At 38.8% G+C, this 13622-nt stretch overlaps 1 protein-coding gene across 1 annotated transcript in view; it reads right to left on the bottom strand.

The window, feature by feature from the left end:
- LOC102859956 (protoheme IX farnesyltransferase, mitochondrial-like) overlaps positions 1 to 13402 on the bottom strand; it is a 147518-nt gene extending 134116 nt beyond the window's left edge. The window contains exons 1-3 of the mRNA XM_006901553.1: positions 13360 to 13402; positions 6157 to 6290; positions 3864 to 4179 (exon numbers count right to left, since the gene is read on the bottom strand). Coding sequence (XP_006901615.1) covers positions 3864 to 4179; positions 6157 to 6290; positions 13360 to 13402 — 493 coding nt within the window. The remainder of the gene's footprint in view (positions 1 to 3863; positions 4180 to 6156; positions 6291 to 13359) is intronic.
- Between the last annotated feature and the right edge of the window lie 220 nt (positions 13403 to 13622).

The raw sequence follows: 13622 nt of genomic DNA, 5'->3' as shown, positions 1-13622 counted from the left end.
GATAGAGAAATCATGATACATTTACACAATGGAATTATTATGGAGCACTGAAAAACAATGAAGAATCATGTAACACTACACAACATGATGAGTCTAAAAGACATTATGCTGAGTGGAATAATTCAGTCACAAAAAGATAAATATTGTTTAATACTACTGTTATAAAAATAGGATGAATACTGGTAGAGGAGGATGGGGAGAGCAGGAGAACAGATAATAAACACAAACAGGGTATTGGAATAGCTGAAAGAAAGGTTGATCTAAAAGGAATGAATGATTAGATATTATGTATATAATGCAATTAACAACTTGGAACAGGGCATGCATTATTGGAATTGAAGAGGGAGAGGGGAAGAATCTGTATAAATGAATGAATAAAAAACCAATTTCTCTGTAAACTTTCATTCAAATCACAGATGTTGTTGTTGTTGTTGTTACGTGCTGTCGAGTCGCTTGCAACTCATAGCGACCCTATGTACAACAGCCCTAAACTCCGCTCTGTCCTGTGCCAATCGCACCATCTCCAATAGATACACCCATCCCAATTGCCCCAGTCACTGAATCAATCCACCTCATAGAGGGCCTTCCCCTCCTGCGCTGTCCCTCCACCATCCACCAAGCATGATGTCCCTCTCCAAGGACCGGTCCCTCCTTACAACATGTCCAAGGTATGTTAGATAGAGCCTTTAAATTAAAAAAAAATCTTTAACCACAACTGACAGAAACTAGTAATGCACAAAAAAAAGGTTCACAAAAACTCTGAAATTAACTTTTATGAAAGGAATAGAGCAAAGGAAAAATCATAAGGAAAATAGAAAAGACTTAGAGATGAATAAAAATAAAGCCTATCAAAACTTATGGGATATAGCCACAGGCACTGCTCAGGAAAAAAAATTCACAGTGGCAAACAGCTACTAAAAAGTAAGAAAGATCTTACACTTAATAACTATTCCTTGAGAAACCAGAAAATAAAATGTAAACCACATTCAAGGCTGCAAACAACAAGAAAATAATAAATATTCAAACAAGTAAATGAAAAACAATGAAACAGAAAGTTGGTTCACTGAAAATATCAATAAAATTGATAATACTTTAGCTAGATAATGTGGTGACATTACTACTAGCCAAAAAGAGAGAAAAAGGAATATAAGAGAATATTATGAACAAACTAGATAGTATACATGAAACCCCAGAACATACTAAATTGTGCTTATGCAAAACCTTTACCTAGACCAAGAAGCAGCTGTCCAAACAGAACAAGGAAATACCGCATGGTTAAAAATCAGAGAAGGTGTCCCTCAGGGCTGTATCTTTTCTCCACATCTAATCTGTATGCTGAGCAAATACTTTGAGAACCTGGACTATATGAAAAATAATGTCATCAAGACTGGAGGAAGTCTCATCAATAACCTTTGTTAATACAGATGACTTGACTATGCACAAAAAAACAAAAACAACCTAGCTTGGAGAAAGTGAAGACTGGAAACACTCATTGAAGAAGATGGCTATTATCTCAACAGAGAGAAAACAAACATCCTCACAACTGGACCAATAGGCAATATCATGACAGATGGAGAAAAACTGAAGTTGTTGATGATTTAATTTTAGTGGATCCACAATCAACATTCAAGTATCACGTGATAGGTGCATACAAACAAAAAAGCTTCCACTATTGGTTAAGGTTACATCTAATGACTACAAAGTGAAAGGTCTCAGTCAAGGGCTACAATTACATGTATAACCATTATCTATAAACAGTAAAAACAAAACACAAGTTTGCACTGAGTCAGCCCTGACCACAGGAACTTCATGTGGTCAAAACAGAATTCTTCTTCATAGGAACTTCAATGGCTGATTTATTAGAAGTAAATTGTTTTCATCCACATGGCTCTGGGTGGACTTGAATGTCCAATCTTTGATTTAACAATAAATGCAACTGTTTGTACCACTCATCTTAAAAAACCAAACCAAACACTTTACCACCAGGGCTTCTGATCTATAATAAAAAATAAAACCCAAATGCACTGCATAGTGACTCTCCACAGATTTCCAAAGCTGTAAATATTTATGGGAAGAGATTGCTTCATATATTCACACTGGCTGGTAGGTTCAAATCAATGACTTTGTGGTTAATAGCCAAACATGTTAACAGACTAACCTATCAGACTATAGCCATTCTTAACTAATATCGTGCTACTCAGAAAGACCACTTGTATATTGAGAAAAGATAACAGAAACTAAAAGACTCCTTGCCCAGCTACTATAAATGTCTAAGACTTGTTTTCAAATGTTCTGCTAGGAATTAGTCTCATCATTTTAGAATTACACTGTGTATGTCTTACTAATTCTTCAGCTCTTTCATCAAATTCCCCAGTTCTACACATCATCCCTAGGAAAAGATTTGAAGTTCAACTTGCTGATTTTCAGATGCAATTCTCTATAAAAACAAACAACTAAAAAAGCATTATCACGGTCTCTTCTAATTCTCTACTCCCAAAAGCCTCTCTGTCTCATCTCTGTACTATTTATTCACTTTCTATACTCAAAGAGCGTTTAACTTAATCTCATCATTCACTCATTATATTCCTGCTTCCTATCATTCTAGGGAATACTGGTGGTCTGGTGGTAAGAAATAGTGCTGCAATCTCAAAGAAATAAGGTTTGAATTCACCAGCTGCTCTGCAGGAGAAAGACAGGCAATCTCCTCCCATGCAACTGACTGCCTCTGAAAACCCACTGGAGTTATGGAGGTATGAGTCGATGGCACACAACACTGTCATCTTTAAGATGATTCTTCCTCAGTATGCAGAATAGGCCAGAATATACCTTCTAGACAGTGTTAGCTCAGAATAAGATGGAGTAAGTTTAGCTTATTAATAAGACTACCCAGCATGACTCATTGAGTGGTTCTGATAACTAAATGACATAATTTAGCGGATAATTCCCAAGTTACGTACATAGGAAACTGCGAGAAGTTCAAGCAGTTTTTAGAAGAGGCTGTGGCACCAGGGATACCACTGCTGATGTCAGATGGATCCTGGTTGAAAGTAAAAAAATATCAGAAGAACGTCTATGCAAAGGCATTTGACTGTGCGGATCATGACAAGTTGTGGCTGACATTGAGAAGAATGGGAATCCCAGAACACTTAACTGTGCTCACGTGAAACCTATACCTGGACCAGGAGGCTGTTGTGCGAACAGAGCAGGGGAGGTCTGCATGTTTAGAATTGGGAGGGGAGTGCGCCAGGGTTGTATTCTCTCTACATACTGATTTAATCTGTATGCTGAACACATTATTCGAGGGTTGCTGTGAGTCATAATTGACACCATCTAACAACAACAATAATCCAAGCTACCAAACCTTCTTTCAAAGAACATTCTAAACAACTCCCACTTTCTGAAATCACCCAGGAGCCCTAAAAGCAGGAATACATGCATTGAGTTTAGTCCCTGTTGTCACTGCTGGTTTACTGGCTTACCAGCAGCAATAGTGCGGTCTGTCCAATTCTCAGAAACTCAAACACCTAGAACTCTATCCCATTTGTATCTGCAAACTACAGTAAGTCAAAACAGAAATACAAATATATTTTAAAAAAAAAAGATATGTAAGTAAGAGTAGCATTCTACTTTACTTACAAACAAAAAGGACTCTCGAATTTTAGTGTAATAATATTTACCTTCTGCATAAACAAATTTAGAAAATTGTAATTTCAAATCCAAATTAAACTTATTATGGAAAAATATTGTAGGCCTGCAGTCAGGTTCAATATATTCTTTTCAAGTTAGTAATTCAAGTCAGCTTTCTATTTAATGAAAAATGAGGTTCAAGTAAGACTCTACCTATACTAGAGGAAGGAAAGTACCTGTGAGTTTGATCTTGGAGAGTCGAGCCAAAATTCCTGGCAAGTCATCCAGCTGCAGCTTCATCTCTTTCCATTGTCTTTCATCTTTTGTCTCTTTTTCCACTTCTACTGAGCCTTCAACTATTGAGGAAGAGTCTAGTTCTATCAACTCCTTTCCACTTGGTTTTCTGGACAAAGATAGGCTAGGCGGTGAAAGAGATCTCATCTCAAATATTTCTTTGGCTTCATTTGAAGACGTTTTTTCAAGAAAATGTGTCACTGGTTCTGGCTTAGGCTTTACTTGCTGGTTGAGGCTTCTGTTCAGTTGTGTGACATACTAAATAAGAAAGCAAATATTAATCTAAAACTTTGGTTCAAAACACTCTTTAAATATTCGGCTAGTAGCACCTTTTTTTATCAGTTCAACTTTTATGGAACTTGAAAGATTTTCCTTAATTTTAACATACATATATGTTAAAATTTATCATATATGTATGTAGTATTTTTATCAAAATTTCTATAACAAGAAGAGATGGGAAGAATGTGCATAATCTTGAAGTAATGGTTTCTTAATTCTGTATTTTACAAAATCATAAGAATTGTGCAACAATGAATGAATGGAAACCCAACTTCCTTACAAACTTACAATAAAATCTCAATTAAAAAAAGAATTTAAGTTCCTTGAACAATAAACTGGTTGCTTACTTATTTCCCCCAGAATTTCTAACGTAACACTATAAACTGGACATTTAATACTCCAAATACAGGGAAAGATTTCTGTAATCAAAAACTCGGAGTACAGTAGTAGAGTATCAAAGAACATAGGTATTTATAGTTAGACAATCTTTACTGTTGCACAGTAAATGTTAGTGGGTAAACAGTCAGTGGCTCAAATCCACCAGGTGCTCCCCAGGAGAAAGACAGATAGTCTCCTCTCATAAAAGTTATAACCTCAGAAGTCTGGTGAAGGGTCATTATGAGTCACACTCATAATGAGGAGTTTTGGTTTACAAACATCAGTGAGGTACTTTATAGTTTCAAAAGCACTTTATAATTCACGTTGCACACACACACACACACACATCTCACTTAATCTTCTCAACAGCCATTTCAAAAGATAGATCATTATATTATGTATCTTACAGGTGAGTAAATCAAGGCTCAGAAACTAACTGGTATAGATAATAGTCAACAGTTAAGATCGACCATGATAACTAGTCAAGTAACTTATTCACACATCAAAAAAGTTTGAAATAGCAAGAGTCTTAGATAAAAGAAAAAACAACTAACCCTCAAAAACCATGGAGTTGATTATGACCACACAGAGTGGAGAAGAACCACCCCACAGGATTTCAAAGTCTGTACATCATTATGGAAGCCAACTACCATATCGTTCTTTCATGGTGAATTAAAACCATGGCTTTTTCAGTTAGCATCATTTAACCGCTGGGCCACCAGCATTCCTTTTTTGCTAACTACAAACTCGTTAATAAAGGAAAAATAATCCAGGGTCCTATTTACATGAAAAAAGAACAGACATATTTTGGCCTTCAACTTTAAAAGACTACATATATCAAGAAATTTTAAAATTGTTATAAAAAAATTACTTAAGTTACAAAGAGAAGAGCAGTATGTTAAACAGTGCATTAGATCATGAACTTCTGTTCTTTCACGCTTGCCTAATGAGTTATGCACCATCACTCTTACTCCACAATAGTTCTTTGTGAAGACAGATACCAAGTGTCCTCATTGGCACCCCCAATGAGAGGAGGTAATCTAAATTAAGGGTCCACACAAGGACTGAGATGCATTATCTATGCCTCCTAAGAAATGCCAAACAAATTACAAAACTCCATTGTTTCCTGTGTACTCAGAAATACTTGTGTTAAAATTAGGCTTTTTAAATGTATTGCTGATGCAAGAAAATCAATCATAAAGGATACTGCTAAAGCAATGCCTTCTGCACGATTCATAAATCCACAGAATTCTTCATCATTTACAAAGCTGCATCCTGATGGTTCCGTTTTTTCCAACTTTACCCTAGCTCAAACAATGCAGAAGCTTTTAATTTTTCCCTAATCCATAAATTCAGTTATCATCTTTGGAGCCTCCAATGCCAGAATTATTGTGGTTTCAAGTATAACTACTAAAAATAAGTGATAAAGTTTTGAATAGACCTAAGAGGACACTAATAAAAGTTCTTTCCCAATAGTTCTTAAAATTTTTTTTATAATAGGAACTTCGAAATCCCCTCACACAGAGAGTAATTAAAGGCAGACAGATTGGCAGAGTAAAAGTGGTCATCTAGACATACCATGCGCTTAAGGAAGTTAAAGTGCTGAAATGTAATACACTGCTTATTGACATTCCTGAAAAGCCTCATAAATTTGTGAGGGGATTCCTGTGCAGCTCTTCTTTCCAGGTACCAGGCACATCTTCCTACCCGACCTACAAAACAAGACAGAAGTGATAAAATCTATAAGAGATGGCTGCGTCTCATCAAATGGAAGACCAGCCTACCAGGATCATCATGTTTTGATTTAAACAATGAAATGATCACACTATAAATAAGATCTTTTAAAAGGAAAAATAAAGCAAGTCACTACAGAAAAAAAAGTATCATTTTTGCCATTGAAAAAGAGGAAGCTTAAAAGTGCATTTCAATTTAATATTTTATCATGTAGCATAAGACAATGAAAAACAGAAGGAAGTAGTAATTCTCAATAAAGTGTAATTCCATCAATTTAGTTAGGAGTAAGCTAGGTTTTATTATATAAAAAAATTGAGCTTTTATTCATTCTCCGGTTTCAGTTCACTCCTCCGACTGTATTACACTACAGACTATTTTGAAACGTCTCTCTTGTCTTCCATGACACTAAATCTTTCTGGTTCTCCTAGGTGCAGCCTCAAGACTTCATACTCTGACAGTAACTTCACTAACTCTCTCTGCCACTTAAAGGAACTTGTGCCCTTATGGCTCTGGACCCTTCTGTCTCTTTGAAATGTAATTATAGGGCAATTTCTAATTTTAACCCATCTCTAGAGAGTCATATGCTTTCCTAATAATTCATAAATGGGTTTCAGTATCCATTTTTTTTAAAAATTTCTTTTAAAAATATGGGCCACTTCACAGATTTGTGTGTTGTCCTTGCCCAGGAGGTAAGGATCTTCTCTGTATCGTTCCAATTTTAGTGTATGCGCTGCCAAAGTGAGCAATACAGTATCGGGTGGTTTTTCTTTTTCTTTAAATGCTTAATTGTGACAAATGTATATGTGACAAAACAGCTGACTTTTCAACATTTTTCACTACTGCAATTCAGTAACATTAATTAGGTGCATCATGTTAACTCTGTTTCTAAATTTTTCATCACCTTCAACAGAAAGTCGACATTCTCTAAGAAATGACTCTGATTCCTCCTTGCTCTTGCCCAGGGTATTCTCCCTGAATTAGTCTCTGTCTGAGCACTTGTCTGTTCTAAATATTTCTAGACAGTTCATGTAAGTGGAACCACATTTGCCCTTTTGTGAATGCTTTCACTCAGCATGTTTTAAAGGTCCAACCACATTATAATATGCATAGGGCTTCATTTCTCTTTATGGCCAGGTCAAATTATTTGTTTTGGAATCTTACAGATCAGAAAAGACCTGACAAAAAAGTATTACAGGAAAGAAGGAATTCCATCTATGGTATGGAAGTATATTTACTCATATTTTTTGGTTGATGCAAACAATAATCTTTCAGCTACTATGAATGATGCTGTTAGACTATATCGTTAAGACTTGTATTTTCCACTCTCATTTCTGTTCCTGACTAGAACTAAAACCTTTAAGTAGAGCTACCTATTTAAGACTTTACATTTTTAATTCCTCCTTCTGCATCTCCTAGTAACCATCAAGTCTTGTCAACTTGGAAATGTAGGTAAAAATCTATCCACTTCTTTCCAATCCAACTGAAATAGATCCTTTACAGCCTTAGAGTTGAACTATCAGAGTAGCAGTAATACTCATGTAAGAATAATTACTATCATCAGTAATTTTCCTTCCTCTCCAAATCTAGTTCCATAAAGCCAATCTTTTTGTTCCCAAAGACAAGTGTGTATCATATTACATATGTGTCCAAACATGTACAAACACCACACAACGTCATATATGCTTCAATAAAACCACCTTACAATTTCCTTTTGTTAACTTCTGTTTATGTTGTTCCCTTGATTGCAATGCCATGCCTTCACTCTACCAAATTTTAAAAAATGTTTCTTCACCAAAGAAGACATTCAGATGGCCAACAAGCACATGAAGAAATGTTCAAAATCCCTAGCTCTAAGAGAGATGCAAATCAAAACAACCATGAGATATCATCTCACCCCAGTCAGAATAGCAAAATTTAATAGAACAGCAAGCAACAAATGCTGGCGAGGTTGTGGAGAAACTGGAACCCTTATTCACTGTTGGTGGGAGTATAAAATGGTGCAACCACTGTGGAAAGCAGTATGGCGCTTTCTCAAAAAGTTGCAAATAGAGATACCATTTGACCCCGCAATACCACTACTGGGAATATACCCAGAAGAGACCATAACTGAGATCCAAGCAGATATATGCACACCCATGTTTACTGCAGCTCTGTTCACAACAGCAAGGAGTTGGAAACAACCCAGGTGCCCATCAACAAACGAATGGGCAGAGAAGCTGTGGTATATTCTGGAATACTATGCTGCACTGAAAAACAAGGAACTCATTCAATATTATTCAAAATGGGTGAGCCTGGAGGACATTATGCTGAGTGAAATATCTCAATCGCAAAAGGACAAATATTGAATGGTGCCACTGCTGTAAAATGGGACTGATATCAGGGTGGGGGTAAGACTGAGAAAAACTGGATAAATTGTGTCTACTGCACTGAAACAGATGAGGGAATGAATAATTTAAAAGCGATGTATGATAGGGCATTATGGTTATCACAAGAGTCCACAATTAAGGTTGCATAATGGAATGTACTTGGGGCGGTGGGAAGGGTGCGGGGGGATTGTGTACCAGGGACGGAGTCTTTCTTTTACTTTTGAAAGAAAGGAGCAAACTGGGGGGCGGGGAGAGAAGTGCAGCAATGAATGAATGGAAATCCAAATTCTCTGTAAATGTTCATTAAAATTATTAAAAAAAATAAAAATAAAAAAAATGTTTCAAATAATCTATCAAATTATGCCATTTTTTCTAGTACATCTCAGTATTTCCTACTACTTACCTTTGACAAAACTAGTAGGAGATTGCTTTTCATATAATAAAAAACAATGTTTATGGAATGATATTAGGCAAAGGAAAATCTAGTTCAACTGCAGAGGAGAAAAGAGGTAGCTCACTGATCTGCTGTCAAGGACCTCTCTAAATTTCTAAAAAGTAACAAAATCACTTTAAAGACTAAGGTGCCTGACCTAAGCTTCACCATTTTAAATTGCTTCCTACGCTCCGTCTAACATACTTTGGACTTGTTGTAAGGAACATCATGCTTGGGAGGGTGGAGGGACAGCGCAGGAGAGGAAGGCCCTCTATGAGGTGGACTGATTCAGTGACTGGGGTAACTGGAGTGGGTGTGTCAGAGACAGTGCGACTGGCATAGGACATAGCAGAGTTTAGGGCTGTTGTACATTTGGTCGCTATGAGTCACAAGTGACTCGCCGGCACATAACAACAACAACAACAACAACATGCATTTAGGAAGCTCTGGTGGTTTAATGATAAAGAATTGTGCTGCCAACACTAAAGTTAGCCGTTCAAATCCTCTAGCCACTCTGCAGGAAAAAGATGAGCAACCTCTTCTTGTGTAACTCATGCCTCTGAAAACCTGCTGGAGGGTCAGCTATGGGTTGATTCTGGCTAGACAGCACACAACAGCAACAACGTATGCATGTGAAAACTGGACAAAAAAACGAGGAAGACGGAAAAAAGAATCACCTGTGGTGCTTGTGAAGAATACTGAGTATACCATGGATTGCCAAAAGAACAAAGTGCTCACATGGACATGCAACCAACAAATCAATCTGTTTTAATGGAAGTGCAACCAAAGTGCTCCTTCAAGGCAAGAATGGTGAAATTGTATCTCACTTACTTTGGACATATTTTCAGGAGGAATCAGTCCTTAGAAAGAGAAACTATACTCGATCAGCCAAGGAGAGGAAGAACCTCAACAAGATAGACTGACAATGACAACAATAAAGAGCATGAGCAGGACAGAGATTTCAAGGATGTATAGGATAGAGCAAGGTTCAGATATGCTGCTATGAGTCACTATCGACTCAGTATCACCTAACAACAACAACAACAGCACAACCAAGGTCGGATTTTTGAATATACCATGGATTGCCAAAAGAACAAAGTGCTTACGTGGACATGCAACCAACAAATCAATCTGTTTTAATGGAAGTGCAACCAAAGTGCTCCTTCGAGGCAAGAATGGTGAAATTGTATCTCACTTACTTTGGACATATTTTCAGGAGGAACCAGTCCTTAGAGAGAGAAACTATACTCGATTTGATACAGCAAGTTATCACGTAGATCATACACAGCCTCCTACTGGAACTAGGAAATTCAGAGCAGCTCTATAGGTTACACTGAAAATACAAAACTGAAAGGAAGAAGAGAAGCTGTTGTGTGAAATACACACTTCTCTGAAATGATAATTCAAGAAGAAAGGATGAACGCCCGGGATACAGAAAACTCACAAATTAATGGACAACACTGAGAAGAAAGGGAATCCCAGAACATTTATTGTGCTCATGTGAAACTATATCTAGATTAAGAAGTTGCTGTGTGAACAGACAAGGGAACAATGAAAACAAATGTGTGTGTCAGGGCTCTATCCTCTATCCATACCTATTCAATCTGTATGATGAGCAAATCATTTGAGAAGACGGATTTTACGAAGTCGAAAGTGGCATCCAGACCAGAGCAAGACTCATCAAGAACCTGTGTTACACAGATGACACAACCACCTTGCTTGCTGAAAGTGAAGTGGACTGGAGACACTTGCTGCAGAAGATCAAAGACTAACTATAGCCTTCAATATGGATTACAGCTCAACATCAAAAAAATGGAAACCCTCACCAATGGGCTAATGGCCAATACCATGATAACCTAATAAAAGACTACAGTTGTCAACAATTTCATCTTACTTGGATCCATAATCAACAACCTGGATACCAACTGTCAAGAAATCAAAAGATGTATTGCACTGAGCAAATCTGCTATCATGGACCCCTCCAAGGTGCTAAGGAGCAATAAAGGTCAGTTTAAAACTAAAGTGTACTTGATTCAAGCCACGTCCATCCGAAACTTGCTTGCTTGCTGAAACTGAGGAGTACTTACAACACTTGCTGCAGAAGATCAAAGACTATAGCCTTCAATATAGATTACCTCTCAATATCAAGAAAACACAAATCCTCACCACTGGGCTGACAAGCAGCATCATGACAGATAGAGAAAATAACAAAATTGTCAAAAAGTTCATCTTCATTAGATCCACAATTAACACTTTTGGTACCAGCAGAAAATAAGTCAAAAGATGTATTACATTGGGAAAGTCTGTTCAGGGACCTCTTCAAAGATGGGGCACAATGACATAAATGTAAAGACTGAGGTGTGCCTGATTCAAGCCATGGTCTTTCTAATCACCGGCTATGCATTTTAGAGTTGGACAATGAATAAGGATGACAGAAGAAAAACCCAATGCCTTTGAGTTATGGTATTAGAGAATAGTACTGAATATCCCATGGACTGCCAGAAGAACAGAGATACATCTTAGGGAAAGCGAAGCCAGAGTGTTCCTTATAGGTAAAGATGATGAAGTTTCACCTCACATACTCTGAGCATGTTGTTAGGAAGGGCCAGTGCCTGGAAAAGGATATTATGCTTGGAAAGGTAGAGGACCAGCCAAAGAGAGGAAGATCCTCAATGAGATGGATTGATACTGTGACTACAGCAATGGGCTCTGGTGTGTCAGAGATGATGACGATGGCACTGGACATGAGTTCAGATCTATTGTTCATAGGGATACTATGAGTCTTACTCAACCCTACTGCACCTATCGACAATGACCTTCATAAAGTTTATATTCTAGTTGGTAGCAGACAATAAAACCAAAACCCTCAAATTCACTGTTATGTAGTTGGTGTCTACTTACATCTACCCTCCATTGGTTTCAAGGCTGTAAATCTTAACTTGAGTGGAGAGAGATGTCATCTCTCTCCTAAGAATCACTGGAGGATTCAAGTCACTGGTTATTTGAACCACTGGAGGTGCACACTTTTTACATAAACAGCATTCCACCCCACCCCCAGAACTCTTAGTTATCTAAGTCAGCACTGACTATCTTAATGCCACCGAGTTCAACCCATTCAAAACCTGGTTTTCAGAGACTGTAAAGCACTCAAGAAGAGACTGCTCCTCATCAACATCATCAAAAGCAACAGGAGGAGTGGTACTATGTGCCTTTGGGTTGACAGCACAATTCCTTACCAGCAGGCTACCAGAGCTCTCTAAACAAGCACTGTTATGTGCTATCTAGCCTGAACCTACCCTAACTAACCTTCCAGAGGGTTTTCAGAAGCAGTAAATCGCACAGGAGGGGACTGCCCATCTTTCTCCTCGGGAACAGCTGGTGGATTCCCGGGGAGTACCCTTGGATTGAAGGCGCAGCTCCTTAGCACTAGATCACCAGTGCCGGACTAAAGGACCCCTTGGAGATGCAATGGTTTTGTGTTAACCAAAAGGTCAGCAGTTTGGATCCCACCAGCTGCTCCGAGGAGACACGACGTTAAAGATATCAGTAAAGACTGACAGCCTTAGAAACAGCGTGGGATGGTGCTACTTTATCACTGCGTTAGACTTCACTGGGTGGCAATAGCAAACATGATGAAAGAAGAGTTAGAAGAGAATGGTAAGCAGGGCTTTGTGCTCGGGAATGTAGGTCTATCTGAGAAGCTTTGACAGCTAAGAATTTAGCCTTGCAAAGGGTCATGAATCAAAGGCCATCCCGGTTTCAACATGATTGTCACAGGTCAGAGGTTCGGCACATACAGCAAGGTTAGATCAAACAAGAATCTGACATGCCCCAACACCCGCTGTCCGCGGTCGTCCTCATCGTTATCACCAAGACCCCTCATATTCAAACAAGGCTTCTATATGGGAACAAATGCCTTCCCTTTTCATCACAAATACGGAGCTAGGAACCGCAGCTCCGATAAGCCAAGCCCTGGTGTGCGAAGCCCCAGGTGCCACTCCTGCTCTCTCCCCTTTTCGTTACTCCCTGGACACCTAAAGAAGTCCCATGAACGGAGACGCGCAAGCAATGCGGGACCCCAGTTCCACGATCTCTTCCCCTCAGGTTATTAGAAAAGACATTTATCGCAGTCGCGTGTCCAGCCGACCTCCCCAAGGGCTCCCAAGGTTGTAGCCAGCCGGGACTATGACCTCACACGTGGCAAAAAAGAGACTTTTTCTCAAGGCCGACCGCAGAGGAGTTGAGTACCTGTCAGGAGGCGTGAAGAGAGAGTGTGTGAAGTTGCAGCCATAACGCACGTGTCTGACCGCTCTCTTAAAGCCCCGTGTCCTCTCCCCTCACCGGCTACTGGGCGCCGCCATCTTCCTCCCCCGCCCCAGTGCGAGCAGAGCTGCTTCCGGGTCGCTACTTCCGGCGGGCAGATCCCAGAGGAGAGCGGCGGTAACTTCGAATACCCGGGGCTGGGAAGCTGGGAGAGTGCTGGCTTCAAAGATCATAGCCCGGAGGCACTT

This window comes from Elephantulus edwardii, unplaced genomic scaffold, assembly GCF_000299155.1.
Source record: "Elephantulus edwardii isolate Elephantulus edwardi_28Jun2011 unplaced genomic scaffold, EleEdw1.0 scaffold00330, whole genome shotgun sequence".
Classification (NCBI taxonomy): domain Eukaryota; kingdom Metazoa; phylum Chordata; class Mammalia; order Macroscelidea; family Macroscelididae; genus Elephantulus; species Elephantulus edwardii.
Note: the sequence above shows the minus strand (reverse complement) of the source record. Positions and strands in the feature narration are given on the sequence as shown.